The sequence below is a fragment of the Oncorhynchus gorbuscha genome, linkage group LG05 (assembly GCF_021184085.1).
Source record: "Oncorhynchus gorbuscha isolate QuinsamMale2020 ecotype Even-year linkage group LG05, OgorEven_v1.0, whole genome shotgun sequence".
Lineage (NCBI taxonomy): Eukaryota > Metazoa > Chordata > Actinopteri > Salmoniformes > Salmonidae > Oncorhynchus > Oncorhynchus gorbuscha.
Window position 1 is genome coordinate 45,948,318 of NC_060177.1, and position 20,310 is coordinate 45,968,627.

A 20,310-nucleotide genomic window follows, 5' to 3' on the forward strand; every position below is an offset into this window, starting at 1 on the left:
GGCTATCCCATGCGAGAAATTGCCAAGAAACTGAAAATCTCGTACAACGCTGTGTACTACTCCCTTCACAGAACAGCGCAAACTGGCTCTTAATCTAAGACCCCACTGAACGATTCAGAACATGGTTAATCATATTTGTCTTGGTAAAATGTATTTTAGAACATAAGGATGTGAAATTTAATCACCATAGCGCATTTTCAGAGTGGGCAGAGTGGGTGGACAACCTACATTTGAGAGGCACTCGCACTCCTCCCTGCTGTATTTACCTCTCGCTGGCTGCACCTCACCATTTACTGAACCTTTTTCCTGCCAGGACAATGGCAATAGAAACTTTACAAGATACAGTGGGGCAAAAAACTATTGTCAGCCACCAATTGTGCAAGTTCTCCCACTTAAAAAGATGAGGCCTGTAATTTTCACCATAGGTACACTTCAATTATGACAGACAAAATGAGAAAAATAATCCAGAAAATCACATTGTAGGATTTTTAATGAATTTATTTGCAAATTATGGTGGAAAATAAGTATTTGGTCACCTACAAACAAGCAAGATTTCTGGCTCTCACAGACCTGTAACTTCTTCTTTAAGAGGCTCCTCTGTCCTCCACTCGTTACCTGTATTAATGGCACCTGTTTGAACTTGCTATCAGTATAAAAGACACCTGTCCACAACCTCAAATAGTCACACTCCAAACTCCACTATGGCCAAGACCAAAGAGCTGTCAAAGGACACCAGAAACTAAATTGTAGACCTGCACCCAGGCTGGGATGACTGAATCTGCAATAGGTAAGCAGCTTGGTTTGAAGAAATCAACTGTGGGAGCAATTATTAGGAAATGGAAGACATACAAGATCACTGATCGATCGCGGGCTCCACGCAAGATCTCACCCCATGGGGTCAAAATGATCACAAGAACGGTGAGCAAAAATCCCAGAACCACACGGGGGGACCTAGTGAATGACCTGCAAAGACCTGGGACTAAAGTAACAAAGCCTACCATCAGTAACACACTACACCGCCAGGGACTCAAATCCTGCAGTGCCAGACGTGTCCCCCTGCTTAAGCCAGTATATGTCCAGGCCCGTCTGAAGTTTGCTAGAGTGCATTTGGATGATCCAGAAGAAGATTGGGAGAATGTCATATGGTCAGATGAAACCAAAATATAACTTTTTGGTAAAAACTCAACTCGTCGTGTTTGGAGGACAAAGAATGCTGAGTTGCATCCAAAGAACACCATACCTACTGTGAAGCATGGGGGTGGAAACATCATGCTTTGGGGCTGTTTTTCTGCAAAGGGACCAGGACGACTGATCCGTGTAAAGGAAAGAATGAATGGGGCCATGTATCGTGAGATTTTGAGTGAAAACCTCCTTCCATCAGCAAGGGCATTGAAGATGAAACGTGGCTGGGTCTTTCAGCATGACAATGATCCCAAACACACCGCCCGGGCAACAAAGGAGTGGCTTCGTAAGAAGCATTTCAAGGTCCTGGAGTGGCCTAGCCAGTCTCCAGATCGCAACCCCGTAGAAAATCTTTGGAGGGAGTTGAAAGTCTGTGTTGCCCAGCAACAGCCCCAAAACATCACTGCTCTAGAGGAGATCTGCATGGAGGAATGGGCCAAAATACCAGAAACAGTGTGTTAAAACCTTGTGAAGACTTACAGAAAACATTTGACCTCTGTCATTACCAACAAAGGGTAAATAACAAAGTATTGAGAAACTTTTGTTATTGACCAAATACTTATTTTCCACCATAAATTGCAAATATATTCATTAAAAATCCTACAATGTGATTTTCTGGATTTTGTTTCTCATTTTGTCTGTCATAGTTGAAGTGTACCTATGATGAAAATTACAGGCCTCTCTCAAAATTTTAAGTCTGAGAACTTGCACAATTGGTGGCTGACTAAATACTTTTTTGCCCCACTGTATATACACAAAAAAAAATGTTTTACTTCATAATTATCTGCAAGCTGTTTGTGAATCGTAATAATATATCTAGCCAGCTAGTTGGGGGGGGAAAACCCAACCTAAAACTAATGCTGTCAATTCGTATTGACTTACTATCGGCTTGCGATCAAAACGCTCTTTCTCTTTCTTTCTCTCGCTCAGTTGCAGTCCAGCTCGAACCCAGATCCACAGTTTGAGCAGATGACCAAGCCTCCACCAGATGCCGCGGGAGAGAAGCCCAAGGAGCTTCCTCTGGACAAGGGATTGGAGGGGTCTGAGGAGGGCAACGTGGCGTCCACCGGGAGCAGCAAGGCAGGCAGCCCTGGAGCACCATCCTCCTCTCCCCTCTGTCCTGCCCCGGAGCAGAAGAGGGGGCCTGACGTGACCTCGCAGGGTGTACAGACGTCTGCACCCACCTTCAGCGGAGGGGCCAAGCCTGAGGACAAAGAAGAAAAGGAGCCAATCAAAGAGTGAGTGTCATGGCCACGTATTTGCTCCCATTATTTCTATTTGAGTTGGTGTTTTAGAATGGGCCTCTTTGAGGGTAAGCACAAATAACGGAACGTGGCTCAAAAAGACAACTGACCAGCAAATGTATCATCCTGCAACTCAAGGGATTGCTAAAGTTGAGGGAAAAAATGATTTTCTCTTATCTGTTCTTTTTTTCCCGGTCCGCAGTCAAATCATAAAGTCGACTCTCAATCCTAATGCCCATGAGTTTAAACCCAGGGTGTTCAATACTCAGGTTAGTTGTCTGACTGCCCGAGTAACTATTCTCATCCTGCTTTTTGACTTTGCCACTTGACAGACATTCCTTTTTAAGCTGTAGTGACTTTTAGAGTTTCCCTGTCGTGTGTGTGTGTGTGTGTGTGTGTGCGTGCGTGTGGCCTGCAGCACAAACCGGCCACCACTCCAACCCCCCCGCGGCCACAGGGCCAGCCCAGCCCCTCCATCGTGGTGCAGCAGCCCCAACAAGTCTACAGCCAGACGGTCTGCTTCCCCCAGATGTACCCTCTGACCCCAGTCAGCCCTGGAGTTCAGGTGAGACACATGCACACACTCTCCATCCCACCTGCATGCCTCTGCAGCTCAGAAGAGTACTTGTGGAAGCTCAGACATACCCTTGAATGATAATTGGTTCATGATTGGCATGCAGAGTTCCGAAGCAGCAAGGAAGATGTATGAGTGTTCTAAAATATTCAGTTGGCACCCTTTCCCGTCATATTTCTCACGGTTGTCCTCTCCTCTCTGTTGCATCTCTCTCCTTGCAAGGAATGTATCATGCAACAGGAATAATGAGGGGGGGGGGTGTATTTGTGTGGTCCAGCTGAATTTGGATATGCAGTTGTGGCATGCACTTGTTAGAGGCCCTCTCCTCTCACTTTGGCCTGTCTGGTCACCGTTTCACCATTCCCCACTTTGACCGGTCTTCACCATTCCACAGCCATAAACTCATCGTGTGTGAAGTCATGTACAGTAGCCTATTGCTTGTTTATATTGGTTTGTGACATTTCCAGAGTCTTTAGGTTGGTTCAAGTCATTTTTAAACTTTTGTGTAGCCTTGAAGATAAGTGTTTTGTTATAGGGTAGTTGGAAGTAATGTAGAGCTCTGAGTGAATGCAGTTTGTGAGACAAGTTGTGAAATATATAATGGTGTGATTGTGATTTCTCTGGAGTCGCTGTCGCTAAGTGATTTATTGTTCTAAAATATATTTTGGTTTTGAATTTGCTGTAAGAAATTGTTGGTAATCCAACATCGGTCATTTGAGTTAAGAGAATCATTTCTGGTTAAAGAAAAAAAAAACGAGCAACTAAAGAATGGTTCTTTTTTTTCTTTTCTCTCTTTCCTCTCTCTCCATTAGAAAAGCATTATCTGGAAGGTTCGTGCATTTCTTAAGCTATCTACTTGTTTCTTACCTTTTTTGCCAAAATCCGTATGAGATGTTTTGCTTACTTGAAAATGTCTCATCAGATGTTGGTTTGCCAATTTGTTATTGCAATTGGCTACAGTTGTTATCAAGAACTTAACCTCATTCTTGTTTTAACAGCTTTCTTAAGTGACATTCTTACTTTTTCTCCCAGGCCTAGAATAATATGACTAGGATTATGCCATTCTTGCTCAGAGTTTACAAACACTGACGCAATGCAGAGCAATTCTCACGTCTTTATTTGATAAGCCTGCATTAATGTTTGCAGATAGATATAGAATAAGAAGTGCATGGTCATCCAGGTTAGTAAATGGGCTATGTTGGAACACATTGGTGGACAGCTGCACTGTATCCATGTGGCCTAAGGTAATTGCCCAGCCAACCTTTCTTCTCACTTCAAGTCCACACGGCATGCTGTGAACAAGGATTGAGGGTGGATGAGAAGGGAGTCAAAAGTTGAAAGGGTGGGGGGCGGAGAATCAATGGAAGGTTTCAGTTGGCTAAACGTATGCTTCTGATCTCATCTCTCAGTCTCCAGCCATGTACCATGTCCAGATGCCTCATATGACGGTGAGCCAGTCCAAGCCCTACAGACCAGGTAAAGGTGAGAATGCTCACTGCCAATGCTGTCTGTCCCTGTCTTCAATAATTGCACAGTTCAGCATCTGGGTATGTCCGACACACAAATACGTATGGAGTCGAATGGATGGAGTCAAAAGAGAATAAGATCACGTGTGCAGGTACATTTTTAGTTTAACACCTGGCCTGCATAGGGTCGTAGCGGTGTTAGATATTGCTGTCTAGTCTGCTGGGGAGCAAACTGCTGGGGAGCTGCTCTGATTAACAGTGCTTTTGGAGACCATGTCATAGGGTAAATTCAGTACAGTAGACTAATATTGAATTTAAGAAGGCTGTGCCGCCCCCCCGTGCACATACAGTTGAAGTCGGAAGTTTACATACACCTTAGCCAAATGCATTTAAACTAAGTTTTTCACAATTCCTGACATTTAATCCTCGTAAAAATTCCCTGACTTAGGTCAGTTAGGTCACTGGATAAGAGCGTCTGCTAAATGACTTAAATGTAAATTTTAAGAATATGAAATATCAGAATAATAGTAGAGTGATTTATTTCAGCTTTTATTTCTTTCATCACATTCCCAGTGGGTCAGAAGTTTACTTGCACTCAATTAGTATTTGGTAGCATTGCCTTCTAAATTGTTTAACTTGGGTCAAATGTTTCGGGTAGCCTTCCACAAGCTTCCCACAGTGCGTTTGGCCCATTCCTCCTGACAGAGCTGGTGTAACTGAGTCAGGTTTGTAGGCCTCCTTGCTCATACATGCTTTTTCAGATCTGCCCACAAATTCTCTATGGGATTGAGGTTAGGGCTTTGTGATGGCCACTCCAATACCTTGACTTTGTTGTCCTTAAGCCATTTTGCCACAACTTTGGAAGTATGCTTGGGGTCATTGTCCATTTGGAAGAGGCATTTGCGAGCAAGCTGTAACTTCCTAACTGATGTCTTGAGCTGTTCCTTCAATATATCCACATAATCTTCCCTCCTCATGAAGCCATCTTTTTCGTGAAGTGCACCAGTCCCTCCTGCAGCAAAGCGCCCCCACAACATGATGCTTCCACCCCTGTGCTTCACGGTTGGGATGGTATTCTTCGGCTTGCAAGCATCCCCCTTTTTCCTCCAAACATAACGATGGTCATTATGGCCAAACAGTTCTATTTCTGTTTCATCAGACCAGAGGACATTTCTCCAAAAAGTACAATCCTTGTCCCCATGTGCAGTTGTAAACCACAGTCTGGATATTTTTTATGGCGGTTTTGAAGCAGGGGCTTCTTCCTTGCTGAGCGTCCTTTCAGGTTATGTGGATATAGGTCTAGTTTTACTGTGGCTATAGATAGTTTTGTACCTGTTTCCTCCAGCATCTTCACATGGTCCTTTGCTGTTCTTCTGGGATTGATTTGAACTTTTTGCACCAAAGTACGTTAATCTCTAGTAGACAGAACATGTCTCCTTCCTAAGCAGTATGACGGCTGCGTGGTTCCATGGTGTTTATACTTGCGTACTATTGTTTGTACAGATGAACGTGGTACCTTCAGGCGTTTGGAAGGATGCTCCCAAGGATGAACCAGACTTGTGGAGGTCTATAAATGTTTTTTTCTGAGGTCTTGGCTGATTTCTTTTGATTTTCCCATGATGTCGAGCAAAGAGGCACTGAGTTTGAAGGTAGGCCTTGAAATACATCCACAGGTACACCTCCAATTGACTCAAATAATGTGAATTAGCCTATCAGAAGCTTCTAAAGCCATGCCATCCTGTTCTGGAATTTTCCAAGCTGTTTCAAGGCACAGTCAACTTCGTGTATGTAAACCCCTGACTCACTGGAATTGTGATACAATGAAATAATCTGTCTGTAAACAATTTTTGGAAAAATTACTTGTGTCATGCACAAAGTAGATGTCCTAACCGACTTGCCAATACTATAGTTATAGTTTCTTAACAAGACATTTGTGAAATGGTTGAAACATGAGTGTTAATGACTCCAACCTAAGTGTATGTAAACTTCCAACTTCAACTTTCCTGTAATCCTGGATGTTGTGTTCCACTGGCTGCTGCAGTAGCCAACATGCCCCAGCAGAGGTCAGACCAGCACCACCCCCAGGGCACACCCACAATGATGCACCCAGCCCAAGCCGCGGGGCCGCCCATTGTGGCCCAAAGCCCCACCTATTCAGCCCAGTACTTCACCTGCAGCCCACAGCAGTTTACCAGCCAGCAACTGATGCAGCAGATGCCCCACTACCAGTCACAGGTAACAATCTGCCAAAATTACAACTCGACTCACAGCTTTCCACCGTCCATAAAGGTATCACAAAAGATTGGCATGTATGTCTTTAAGTCGATAGCAGTGTATTGTGAATAGGACACAAGCAATGTGTGCCCCCCCCCCAGGCCCAGCATGTGTTCAGCCCGGTGATGCAGAGTCAGGCCAGGATGATGGCCCCTCCCAACCACGGCCAGCCCGGCCAGCTGGTCTCCTCCACCACCCAGTATGGCGAGCAGACTCACACCATGTATGGTAAGCAACGCCCCCTCCCCCCCTCTGTGTGTCACTCTATTGTCACTTTGTTTAGTCTTCTGTCTTTGTGTACTTTATCTTGGCACCCAGAACAAAATTAGGTACATAATTTATGTTCTGGAACCGGAAGTTGAGATATTTGTAATAGCGTTGCATACTCACCCCAGTTTTTAAAAAATGTACATTTAGACTTTCTTGTGGTAAAGCAAACACTACATTCAATCTGGTCCATGCCAATAAACCAGTCTTTGTTTTGTGCTTCCAGTGTCACAAGGCCCCATGCCGCAGCAGTACCAGCACCCCCAACCCTCGGCCACGCCCACAGGTCAGGCCCAGCAGGGCGGGCAGCATGGGGGAAACCACCCGGCTCCCAGCCCCGTCCAACAGCACCAGGCTGCAGCCGCCCAGGCCCTGCACATGGGCAACCAGCCCCAGCAGCAGATGTACCAGGCCCTGGCCCCCACCCCGCCCTCCATGACCCCGGGGACCAACCCCCAGTCCCCCCAGGGCAGCTTCCCCTCGGCCCAGCAGGCCGTCTACCTCCACCCCCAGCAGATGCAGCACAGCTACAACCCCTCCCACATGGCCCACATGCAGCAGGTGAGCTCCACCTTCAGAAGCCCTTCACTTCACTCTGAGTACATACTATATGAACAGGTTAGTGGTCCCAGGAACAAAAACACAAAACCTTTTTATGGAGTCAGTAACAGTTGTATGTATCTCTTTCTACTAATGTTCTCTCTCTTTCTCTTCCTCCTAGGCCCATATGCAGTCTGGGATGGTTCCCTCCCACCCTGGCCACCCTCAGATGATGCTGATGGCCACCCAGCAGCCAGGCGGCCCCCAACTCCCCCAGAATGCCCTCAACCCCATCCCAGTGTCCTCCACTACACACTTCTCTTACTTGGCACACCCCCAAGGTACATCACCCCATCCCTATATGCCTCAGGGGCGGGACTCTTCTAATCACCTGACAGATGTCTCTGTACTGCTTGTTCAACTAAACTCACTTCCAAGTATTAAATTGGGGCAAATATGTTTGTTCATCACGTCAATGTTTGATCTAATTTTCCCCAGCCTTATCGTTAATGATACATTTAGCTGAAATTCTTGTAATAAGTGCTATGGACCAAGAGGCTCCTTAACAGCTTCTACCCCCCAAGCCATAAGACTGCTGAACAACTGATGAAATGGCCATCCGGACTATTTGCATTGATCCACCCCCCCCCTTGTTTTTACACTGCTGCTACTCGCTGTTTATTATCTGCATAGTCACTTTAAAAATTACCTTGACTAAACTATACCCCCGCACATTGACTCAGTACCGGTATATTGTCTCGTTATTGTTATGTACATTGTGTTACTTTTTGATTGATTAGAATTTTTTACTTTACTTTATTTAGTAAATATTTTAACGCTCTTTCTTGAACTGCATTGTTGGTTAAGGGCTTGTAAGTAAGCATTTCACGGTGAGGTCTACACCTGTTGTATTCGGTGCATGTGACAAATCAAATTTGATTTGATGATAAATATTCTAACCACAACTGGCCAATTTCACTGATTTCCTCTGTTTTGTGTCCCTCCAGTGCAACAGCACCATCAGTAGCAGCTGTGGAGGGTGCTGTTGAGAACATGGACCCCTTATCCAGCCCTCGCTCTCGTGAAGGGTCTTGCACAGATCTCTCGTCATGCTACTACACATATGCTTTCCTCTCCCAGTCATAAAGAATGTTCCACAGGTTGTTGCATTGGAGAGGTTTTATTGATTAAGAGTTTGATTAATAACAAAGGATCCCCTCTCTCTTCCCAACACACACCTTTTAAGAAACCTGCAGAGGGTCCATTAATGAACCTTGATTCAGCTTGCCAATTGAAAGATAAAATGATCTGCACCTTGATATGGAAATTCTTCCTACTTAAACAGTGTTACTCTTTAACAGCTGCTGCATTCAAGACTTCAGAACAGGTTTTAACCAAACTAAAACTAATTAAAATCTTCCTGTAATTAATAACAAGTTTGGCCAAAAGGACAAACATTATTAATTATGATGACTAAAGTGATCCCACTTCTCACCTGACCATTATGTAACTTTTACTTTGTAGATAATATAAATAATTTAAAACATTTGGGGGAAAAATAAACTTTAAAAAAAAAACAGCTGTATTGGCAGTCTTGTTTTTTTGCGTTCTATGTATAATCAAGTGTTAATTTTGTAATGCCATTCATTGATGTCTAAAAAAATATAGGGATAGGTTTGTCAGTGGCCTTGACAGATACGAATGAAAATTTAATTTCCAGTAAATATGCATTGTAGTTAAATTGGTCCAAAGTCAGTTGCAAATGGCCAAGCAAGGTTCACACGTAAGAACGGGCATCGGCAAGAATTTGACTTTCTGGTCCCTATCCTGTTGATTAGAGGGTGGTATAATGATTTGACCATCCTTAAAAAAAATATAGATCATCTGCGAGATTAGAACCTGTGACCTAGCCTAGTACACTGCACCAGCATAGATAAGGCTGCTCAGTAAGTCATTTAGAATAATTATCGCTCTCCAACCTACCATCCTTAAAGGCCTTTATTTGACGCTCACCTGTAATCTCCACCCCCTGACCTGTCACTAAGCTCTGCCCACTGCTTTCATTCAACAAATCAATGTATCCCTGACTACTTCTGGAGGTGAGTCTATACTGGTCTTAATGTCAGCAGAATGTGAATGAGATCAGGATGCAGGTTGCCACCAGGTATAAACAACTCGTTTCACACGTCTCTTGGTTCACTCACTTTCACATCCCAGTTCTATTTGAACCCCAACCCCCTCTGTTCACAGATCTGAAAGGACTAGACCGGTGAAAGCCCTATAATGCTATGTGCAGGAGCCATACAATGCTGTTTTATACCTATGTCTAATAATGTCAGAGACTTGTCAAAGTAATATTTGCAGAAAAACAAGATTTTTTCATAGTCACAAAAATGCTGTTGTATGTACATTTTTGGGGGTTAGCTTTATATTACAAAAGTCAAATATACAGTTGATAATTTAGAATGCTTATAACTTAGGGAAATGTAACAATTGATCAAAGATTGACAGATAGAAATGGAATGTTTAGTGCTAATACAGAACAGTATTGAGAAGACACATTAAATCAGTTGAACTTGAACAATGTCAGATGGCTTGACTGACCGGGCAAAATAAATGGATGTCAGCAAATGTTCTAATACATGGGACTGAGGTACGTTGGGGCCATTTTGGAGTATAAAACTAACCTGATATGTGCAGAAAGACTGGTGTTGCTCACTCTTCACCTGTCTACAGTAGTGGAATGCACTAAGCTTGTCAACTCTTGGTGTGATTTGTTTTCCCAATATGATTGAGTGCAAAGACAATGTACAGGCTAAGCTATAATATAAAGCGTTCAATGTGCAATAGGCTAAGTTATTGGAAATACCTCATTTATTGCACTAAGTTCAAACATCATGCCCTGAGGTTCAAAGCAACAGCAGTTTTCAGGCAAGGCACAGTCTTTCTGGCTACAGGTCAAAGAGACTGATAAGTCAATGATACCGTTGCTTTCCTTACGCATTTGCAGAACAGATTGGGGTTTGGGATTAGTTTCAATTTAAGCACAGGAAACAAACCATACTTGTCTGCAATTGTCTAACCTTTGACAAAGTCAGTTTCAATATCGGAAGGTAACTGATTAAAAACTATTGTAAAATTCCTTGATAGATTTTTAGCTGGGTCATGCAATGAAAAATACATCTCCTTTCAGGGCAAGTCGATGTCCTGGTCATTTAAAAAGGAAATCAACATGCCTTTGTGCATTTCTTAAAAACAGAAAGCCCTTCTATGATAAGAAATAAACATGACCATAAACACTGTAGGACTTCTAGGGGGTAAGCTGTACAACTCAATGATTAAGGTTTCACTGCTAAGTTAGTGTTAGGCAAGGGAAAGAAGATGTTCATAGAGGAAAAGTGATGGGTACTGGTATGTTAAAGAAAGTTTAATTAACAAAAATGTACACCAGAACGGTTGCTTACATAAAATGTGTTAAGGGGCCATGCACACGAGGGTTCTTAGTAAAAGCAAGGGAGTGCAGTCTTTTCCTCACATTTTCTTTGGTGACATGTCTCTTTCAAGAGCTCGCTGATTAAGAAGCCATAGAAGGGAAACATGTAACTAGCAGAAAACAAATGCCTTCAGAAAGGTCCAGCTTTGTCCTTGAGTCGTAGAGCTGGAGAGAACAATGTTAAGATGAAAGAAGTTAATGCTATGAAGGTAAGGACTTTAATGCTAACAGGAAATTAACATGCTAATATTTTGCCCCATACACATTCAAGTTGTACAATACAGGTACAATGCTTGTGATACTACAACAGTTTTGCACAATGGTTGTGTAAACATTTTTGGGCAGACAAACTGTTGTATCACAAACAATTGTGTGAAATGTGTTATATAAGCCCTGTGCACAACTCTTGAGAGTCGAGGCTGTGGAGGGGAACAGGGACTCTAGAATAGGGTGTGTCCCCTCCCGACCTCTTTCTTTATGGGGTTTCAATCCCGTCTCGGGAGGTTTAACGTCAATACATACCCCAACAGTGAGACTGAACCAAACCTACGTGGAAGGCTCCACACAGTTTGTTAGGTTCCTTTTTCAACACCTTTGGTTTTCCAGCTAATTAAAATACAGAATGTGTGCATTTCAAATACACAGGGTATCATTAGAATACACTATAAAATGGAGTGTGTGTGGAGGGGAAGGAGTGTTGCCCAACGCTTCAGGGCCCTTAAACAGACCCCTATTAAAAGGGGAGGGAGAGGCAGTGATGGTGCCCCGCTCCCCTGCCCGAGGGAAGACCTTCCACATCAGCACCACTCACTCCCATGTAGCAACATCCCTTAAAACAACGACATCCGCTTTATAAAATGAGAATAATCATATAACAATATAAAAATACATTCATAATGAACTCTGTCACCCCACCATGAAACAGATCTCAACTTGGGCATACACGTTCACTCATGAGTCCATCTGGCACTTGCTTGGAGTTTTGCGGTGACCTCTGGGCCGGCTGTGACAGGTAGAAAGGGGTCAGAGGAACATGTACTGGTTGTCGATGGCCCGCTTGCGGCCCCTGTCTGGCTCCAGTTCGTAGTCGGAGTCTCGCTGAGTAAAGGGTGGGTGGGGGTTGGGGTGACGCAGTAGGGGTCTGCGGCCCACCGACTCGCTCCGACGCAGGGGACCCGAGGTGGGAAGGTCTGGGAGGGGAGCGGTGTATAGATGAGGGTGTCCGGGCTGGGGCAGGGGGCCTGGAGAGGGGAGCAGGCTGGGGCAGGTGGCTGGGCTGCAGTGGGCCAGGCTGGGCTCAGAGCTCCAGCAGTTCAGGGAGAAGGGAACCAGAACAGCCGCTGAAATCTGACCTGAGAGAGGACACAATGACATAACATTATTTATGCTGACAAAGGATTTCACTTGTAACATCCTGTGCGGATTCCCATATACTTTATATCCAAGTAGTTGTTTATGACACATTTATAATAAAATTGTATTTTCTTTGTGTGCATTTAAAAATATATATATTTATGTAAAGTTAAGTGTTAGCAGTAGCCCTAAGTCCAAAAGTATTGGTGGGGGCGGGTGTTTGTGTCCAGTATAGGTCAGGGGTCAGTGACGAGGGCTCACCTTGGGAGTTAGCCACCACAAAGCTTGAGAGGGTGACGTCACAGGCAGTGCCACACTCCAGGGGTATGGGGTAGAGGCGAAAGTGACTGAGCATGTCCATGACGGATGGGAAGCGCAGGTGCTGCACCCTACACTGACCCCACTCTGTTAGAGACAGACGCAGGTGCTGCAGAAAGAGAGAGGCGGAGGGAGATACATCGACATGAACAACAATGTCAATGATGCTTTTATTCAGACATGTTCCTGATATCAAAAACTAAGAAGGTATTCTTCTGGAACCTATGGTAGATGTGCACCCCACCTTGGCCTTGCTCTGGTAGTTGAAGGTGAGGACGTAGTCTCCGCGGCGAGTCTCACTCTGCCTCACTAGGAACACTCCATGGCCCTCCAGGCCCAAGTTCTGGACCAGGTGGGCCGCCTTGACCCGCGAGATGGGCCCGTGGAACCAGGGATATGAACACAGGAAGTGGTCAGTCTTATGGAACACCTGCTCCGAGAGGGCAAAGGTCGCAGTTCCTAGTAGGGGGACAACAAGGGAAGTGTAAGAATAGAATGTAACATGGTCATTTAGCAGACCCTTTGATCCACAAATAGCTCATCTTTTGGGGGGTACACCTACGGGATAGTTGCAGTGAAATTTGTTTTTTAACAGGGTCAGCCATAGTAGTATGGTGTAGTATAGTTATATAGAGCAAATTTGGGTTAATTGCTTTGCTCAAGGGAAAAATCGACAAAATACTGATGACCTTGTTGACTCGGGTATTCAAACCACCAACCTTTCTGTTACTGGTCCAACACTAACCCCTAGGCTACCTGTCGCCCTGCCGGAATGTTCATAAGATATACATGCAGCCCATGCAGGAATCATACCCACAACTCCTCAAATTGTTACAAGTGACTGGGCCAACCACTACAGCATCATTTCAAACATAAAGATACAACATAATCCTGAGATATTAATTGTTACACACTTCCAGGTTGGGGTCCGACCCTTCCTGTCCCTGACACCCACCCTGACTCCCTGACTCGGAGTTCCCTCTCCGTTTGGCCATCGCAGCATTGTCCACAGGGTAGGTTAGGAGCTCCAAATCCACGCTGCCAGACCTGTGTGATAAACAATGACTTCAGTTAGCAGCAGCCAATGTTAGCCCATCCTTCTTGACATGATGCTGCCATCAACTGCACAAGGCTGAAATGTACTATGTAAATAAATAATTAGATTTTTCCATTGCGTTAATGATGGCGGACTGATTGATACATCTTTTCAAGATGAGTGACGAGAAGAGAATCGTCTAGCCCAGGGGTGGGCAATTCCAGTCCCCGAGTGCCTGATTGGTGTCACAGTTTGCCCTCAGCCCCAGCTAACACACCTGACTCCAATAATCACCTAATCATGATATTCAGTATAGAATGCAATTTGATTAATCACCTGTGTTTGCTAGGGATTTAGCCAATTGGGTATCTCACGACAACCCCATATGCCATGTCTTGAAATATGCAGACAGATGGATTAAATGTAAGTGTACATTGTATACTGAACAAAAATATAAATGCAATATGTAAAGTGTTGGTCACATGTTTCATGAGCTGAAATAAAAGATCCCAGACATTTCTCATACTCACATAAAAAGCTTATTTCTCTCAAATGTTGTGCACAATTGTGGTTACATCTGTGTTAGTGTGCGATTCTCATTTGCCAAGATAATCCATCCACCTGAAAGGTGTGGCATATCAAGAAGTTGATTAACCTGCATGATCATTACACAGGTGCATCTTGTACTGGGCACAGTAAAAGGCCACTAAAATGTGCAATTTTGTCACACAACACAATGCGACAGATGTCTCAAGTTTTGACGGAGTGTGCAATTGGCATGCTGACTGCAGGAATGTCCACCAGAGCAGTTGCCAGAGAATGTTAATTTCTCTATCATAAGCCACCGCCAACATTCTCTAAAACATTTTGGCAGTATGTCCAACCGGCCTCAAAACCACAGACCAAGTGTATGGCATCGTGGGGGTAAGCGGTTTGCTGATGTCAACATTGTGAACAGAGTGACACATGGTGGCGGTGGGGTTATGGTATGGGCAGTTATAAGATACAGACAATGAACACAACTGCATTTTATCGATGGCAGTTTGAATGCACAAAAATACTGTGATGAGAACCTGAGGCCCATTGTGAGGCCCCCCCTTTTTTTTAAAGGTATCCGTTTTCCCAGTCATGTGAAATCCATAGATTAGGGTCTAATTTATTTGTTTCAAATTACTGATTTCCTCATATGAACTGCAACTCTGTAAAATTAAATTGTTGAATGTTGCTTTTACATTTTTGTTCAGCTAACTTTCTAGGTCCGACCATAACTTTTGGACTTCATACCATTCCCATGTATTCTCATTTATCGGGATGCGTACACCTCTACTGTTACTACAGTAGGTGGTAGCATGGGCCTCTCCAATCCAGCTCTTTAAATAATACATTTCTCTCTCTTTTTTAAAAATGTAACTCTTGCAAGAAAAAGAGATTGTCAGCAGATGTGGCTAAGTGTTCGACAACCATATGCTTTCCCCCCCATCATGGAGCCCATGCATACAGAAGATAGCCCTATTTGATAAAAGACCAAAGTCCATATTATGGTAAGAACAGCTCAAATAAGCAAAAAGAAACGACAGTCCATCATTACTTTAAGACATGAAGAGTTACCTCTGCTGCAGAGGATACGTTCATTAGAGTTACCAGCCTCAGAAATTGCAGACCAAATAAATGCTTCAGAGTTCAAGTAACAGACACATCTCAACATCAACTGTTTAGAAGAATGTGTGAATCAGGCCTTCATGGTCAAATTGCTGCAAAGAAAGGACACCAATAATAAGAAGAGACTTGTTTGGGCCAAGAAACACAAGCAATGGACATTAGACCAGTGGAAATTTGTCCTTTGGTCTGGAGTTCAAACCGGAGATTTTTGGTTCTAACTGCAGTGTCTTTGTGAGATGCATGTAGGTGAACGGATGATCTCCGCGTGTGTATTTCCCACCGTAAAGCATGGAGGAGGTGTTATGGTGTGGGGGTGCTTTGCTGGTGTCACTGTCTGTGATTTATTTAGAATTCAAGGCACACTTAACCAGCATGGCTACCACAGCATTCTGCAGCGATACACCATCCCATCTGGTTAGTTTTTCAACAGGACAATGACACAACATTTACATCATTTACATTTAAGTTATTTAGCAGACGCTCTTATCCAGAGCGACTTACAAATTGGTGCATTCACCTTATGACATCCAGTGGGACAGTCACTTAACAATAGTGCATCTAAAACTTAGGGGGGGGGGGTGAGAGGGATTACTTATCCTATCCTAGGTATTCCTTAAAGAGGTGGGGTTTCAGGTGTCTCCGGAAGGTGGTGATTGACTCCGCTGTCCTGGCGCCACCTCCAGACTGTATAAGGGGTATTTGACCAAGGAGAGTGATGGAGTGTTTCAGATGTTTCATCAGATGACCTGGCCTCCATAATCACCAGACCGCAACCCAATTGAGATGGTTAAGGATCAGTTGGACCGCAGAGTGAAGGAAAAGCATCCAACAGTTGCTCAGCATATGTGGGAACTGGTTGGGAGAAAGCCAAGAGTGTGCAAAGCTGTCATCAAGGCAAAGGGTGGCTACTTTGAAGAATCTCAAATATAAAATATATTTTGATTTGTTTAACACCTTTTTAGTGACTACGTGATTCCATATGTCTTATTTCATAGTTTTGACGTCTTCACTATTATTCTACAATGTAGAAAATAGTAAAAAATAAAGAAAAACCCTGGAATGAGTAGGTGTGCAGACTTTTGACTGGTACTGTACATGCTATATTTAAGCAATGAGGCCCGATGAGGTGTGGTATTTGGGTTGTTCTTATGCCCGGCGTAACGCGGAGTGCCTGGGTACATCCCTTAGCCATGGTATATTGGCCATATACCACAAACACCAGAGGTGCCTTATTGCCATTATAAACTGGTTACTAGCGTAATTAGACCAGTAACACGATTTGCTTTGTCATACCCATAGTATACGGTCTGATGTACCATGTCTTTCAGCCAATCCAGATTCAGGGCTCGAAGCACCCGGTTTACAATTCCTTTTTTATATTGTCTTTTCATGTCTTTTCAATGACCATGTATCTCATTGGCACTGACTAATTATATTATTACTTCCTAGATAAGAACAGTTACTTGGAGACAATGGAGTCTAGATTGTATGGGGGGGGGGGAGGGGAGGGAAATAATATTTTCTCAACTTACGATAAGATGGTCGTGGGCATCGTTTGTAGCCTAGTGTGCTTATCACTTTTTTTCTGCTTCTTCCTCCTCAGGGCATTGGGCTCTCTTTCAACTGGAAAGGCTTACTGCAGCATGTTCAGGGCTTCATCAGCACATGTGAACGCCATCCTCTGTGTTCCCATACCATGTGAAGATATTTAGAGTTCTTCTGTTTCCAGAAGGCCATTTTTGTTGTCCTATTTGTCCACACTCCTCCTGCATATGCATATCTGACGATAGACTCTACTTTCCTTTTGAGTAAATCTACTTCTTTAACAACAGATTGTAAGAGTTTGCTTGTTTTGGGGAGCGTTGAGAGCATTTTAGCTATGTTTTCCTGGATATCCTTTAGCCGTTCGTTGCTCTCATTTGCATCTCCAAGTTGTTCTTTGTCTTTTCCTCTAACGGAAGCCATGGCTTGTTGGCGTCGCTTAACACAGACTGGTTCGTGGCTGTATATAACTGACCGCTCACTCTCCTCCAGTTGCTTGGGCATATATTGATCTTTTGACTTTAGAGGCTTAATTTAAACGATATTGTTTAACTTCTACATAGAATCACAGTTTTGAGGGTACAAAAAGGAGCTACTCACTCCCCATGCATCCTATCAGTATGTGCATTGGCCTCTCCTAAAGATACTGCATTACTCACATCTGCATTTATATCACACTGGGTCAATATTAATCCAACAATCTGCTTATTCAATCATATAAACCACAAACGGGAGCTTTGGAGTTGTGGTTACACTAGGGGAGAAGTGAAAGAACGAAAGACAGAAAGAAAGGGGAAGCGGGAGAGAGGGATGGGGGCCATCAAGTCTACAGGAAGCAGCAGGACGGAGCCACACAAAAGCGTCGGGGCTCGGTCAGGAAGGATGTCTTGTTACAGTAAATCTTGAAAATGCTAGTGTTATTGTACGTGATACCTCCACTCCACCCCCAATATCACACACACTGTGACACACACTGTCTGTCTGTGAAAGAGAGTAAGAGTGAGAGAGATGGAGTTTTTCCTCCTCATTCATATTCACAGGTCCTCCACCCAGAAGGAGAAAGACGAAGCCTCTATATATTTCTAAGACACACAAACATACACACACACACACACTAAAAATAGATGCACACATGAGCAAACTCATGAATGTGCACACATAAAATCTTGAGTACAATCTTGTGTACTGTGACTAACTGCCTGATTTGGAACAGCATGATAACATACATGTTGAAAGCGCAGCTATGCCATGGATAGAGAGCACGATCCTATCATCCGAAATAGGAAATGACAGCACTATCAGGGTCAATAGCTCACCATTCACTGCACACTTCAACCATTTTACAGGGTGTCCATTTTGATGACAAAAGTGTTACCATACTGTGTCAGTAGTGCATAAGAGAAATGCATGAGACTAACATAAGTATTGTAGCTCTAACGCATTCATTAGCCTTTGTCAGCAATTTTGACAGCTACAGTAGCTAGCTTGTGATAGTCTAGCAAATACAGCACTGCCTTCTGAGATAGAAGTTTAATGTTTGGCGCCCCAACAAAAGGGGGTCCAACCGTTAGCAAGAAGATTATCATTTGAAATCTGTGTGTGTGTGTGTGTGTGTGTGTGTGTGTGTGTGTGTGTGTGTGTGTGTGTGTGTGTGTGTGTGTGTGTGTGTGTGTGTGTGTGTGTGTGTGTGTGTAGGCCTTGGGGCATGGGGACTGCAGAGCTGAAGCCGTGCTGGACTGAAAACCAGAGTCTGGGGAGGGGAAGCGAGATGGAGAATTCCAGACATCTGCAGAAATGAGAAAGGTCCTGAGATTCCCCCACTGAGACTCAGACCTCCCCCACACTTCCTCTTTCACACGGCTGCGCCTGACACATAGCTCCCCACACACACAGAGAAACACGCTCACACACACGGAATAAAGCAAGATGAAGAAAATACAAAATAGATGGGGAGGGAGAGTAGCATGTTAAATAACTAGTGTACTGATAACATTACAGTGTGTCGTGTCCCTCACCTGTTGATACATTCTTTAATTTCTGTTGTCCAGGAGCTGACTTGCTGGTTATTTTCCGTCTCAATTATGAGACTACCTGGATAGTGATTTACCTGGAGAGGAGACAAAACTAGTGGTAAAGGAGATTGTATGCACACACACACACAGAAATATGAACACACCCTCAAGAACAGGAATGGAAAGAAACAGACAAGTTTGGCAGAGGGTGTGTGTGTGTGCTTGCGTGTATACACTTTTCTTGTGGCGAGGTACACAACACAAGGCAGGAAGATGGATCAGCATCACTAGCAGGGGAGAGTCTCCTCCTCACCTTTAAAACAAATGTGTTCATGTTGTCGGGCATCTCCAGGCGGTTGCAGCGGCGGATCTCCAGGATGTCTGCACAATGAACTGTCAGTTTGGGACTAGAGCCCTGGAAGATGGACACACCCAGACAGACAGACAGAGAGAGACAGACAGAGAGAGACAGAGAGACAGAGAGACAGAGAGAGAGAAGACATTGAAACAGCATGTCATGTTCTAGACCCCTCAAACAACACTCTGTTCCAGTAACACACCACATTGACAGAACTCCCTTTAAAACACCACATAAGTCATACCGGTGTGTTTGTGCCACATTAAGAGGAGTTTCAAGCTAGAGTTTGCCTCTGCTTTACGTACATCTTCGTTCGTCAGGACCATTTTAGTCAGTGTTTGTGGTGAGGTTAAGTTTGTGTTGGTTTGGAGAGTAGAAATATTAGGTTGCATGAATTGTATCTATCGCTGTTTTGATGTTTTCCTTTTGCTCTACAGATCTCTCTGACAAGAGCTCCAGAACTGGATGGAGAGGGGTACCAGATGGTGGAGGAACTAGTGGGAAACGCACATTCACTGGGACATGCAGGTTGTGTGTGCGTGCCTCTCCTTCTCAGTTTCAGTGTGTCTAAAGTATGTGTGCCTGTGGGTGAGTCTTTGCTCTTGAAAATCCAGCTCTTACCCTGGAGCGTCCCTCAGTGGAGCTCTCTGGACTGAGCACCAGGCCCTGTTCAGACTGGAGAGACCCAGAGAGTAGGCTGGAGGAAGGCTACTGCTCACGAAACACACACTCTCTAGCCCAGCTCAGAAGGAAGAAAGGAGACGAGAGGAGGAGAGTTCACCATTTTCCAAATTGAATCTCGTCGCTTTCTTTCCAGCACAAATGGGTGGAGGGAAAGAAAGCAGAAGGTGCTCATTGTGTGCTGATGATAGCTAGGCTTTTGTGTGTGTCATGTGGGAGCTGTTCCATGTGCTGGCTGCCGGGATGGATGAAGTCCATGTGATATCAACCCCAGTCACCTCGTTATGGGGAATCCCTATGCTATGTGAAGG

At 44.1% G+C, this 20,310-nt stretch overlaps 2 protein-coding genes across 8 annotated transcripts in view; one reads left to right on the forward strand and one right to left on the reverse strand.

Moving 5' to 3' along the window:
* LOC124035969 (ataxin-2-like) overlaps positions 1-9,128 on the forward strand; it is a 35,268-nt gene extending 26,140 nt beyond the window's left edge. For 2 of the 6 annotated variants that reach the window (XM_046349967.1, XM_046349969.1), the window contains 10 exons: positions 2,113-2,420; positions 2,629-2,695; positions 2,845-2,991; positions 3,813-3,830; positions 4,410-4,482; positions 6,508-6,701; positions 6,842-6,968; positions 7,234-7,568; positions 7,729-7,888; positions 8,555-9,128. In XM_046349967.1, coding sequence (XP_046205923.1) covers positions 2,113-2,420; positions 2,629-2,695; positions 2,845-2,991; positions 3,813-3,830; positions 4,410-4,482; positions 6,508-6,701; positions 6,842-6,968; positions 7,234-7,568; positions 7,729-7,888; positions 8,555-8,574 — 1,449 coding nt within the window. In that variant the 3' untranslated portion in view covers positions 8,575-9,128. The remainder of the gene's footprint in view (positions 1-2,112; positions 2,421-2,628; positions 2,696-2,844; positions 2,992-3,812; positions 3,831-4,409; positions 4,483-6,507; positions 6,702-6,841; positions 6,969-7,233; positions 7,569-7,728; positions 7,889-8,554) is intronic. The other 4 variants (XM_046349970.1, XM_046349972.1, XM_046349968.1 and 1 more) reach the window with 3 other exon arrangements.
* The window catches only part of LOC124035970 (SH2B adapter protein 3-like), a 70,600-nt gene continuing 59,001 nt past the window's right edge, over positions 8,712-20,310 (reverse strand). For both annotated transcript variants that reach the window (XM_046349975.1, XM_046349974.1), the window contains exons 3-8: positions 19,274-19,375; positions 18,964-19,055; positions 13,667-13,758; positions 12,956-13,170; positions 12,655-12,820; positions 8,712-12,392 (exon numbers count right to left, since the gene is read on the reverse strand). In XM_046349975.1, the coding sequence (XP_046205931.1) occupies positions 12,064-12,392; positions 12,655-12,820; positions 12,956-13,170; positions 13,667-13,758; positions 18,964-19,055; positions 19,274-19,375 (996 nt within the window). In that variant the 3' untranslated portion in view covers positions 8,712-12,063. The remainder of the gene's footprint in view (positions 12,393-12,654; positions 12,821-12,955; positions 13,171-13,666; positions 13,759-18,963; positions 19,056-19,273; positions 19,376-20,310) is intronic.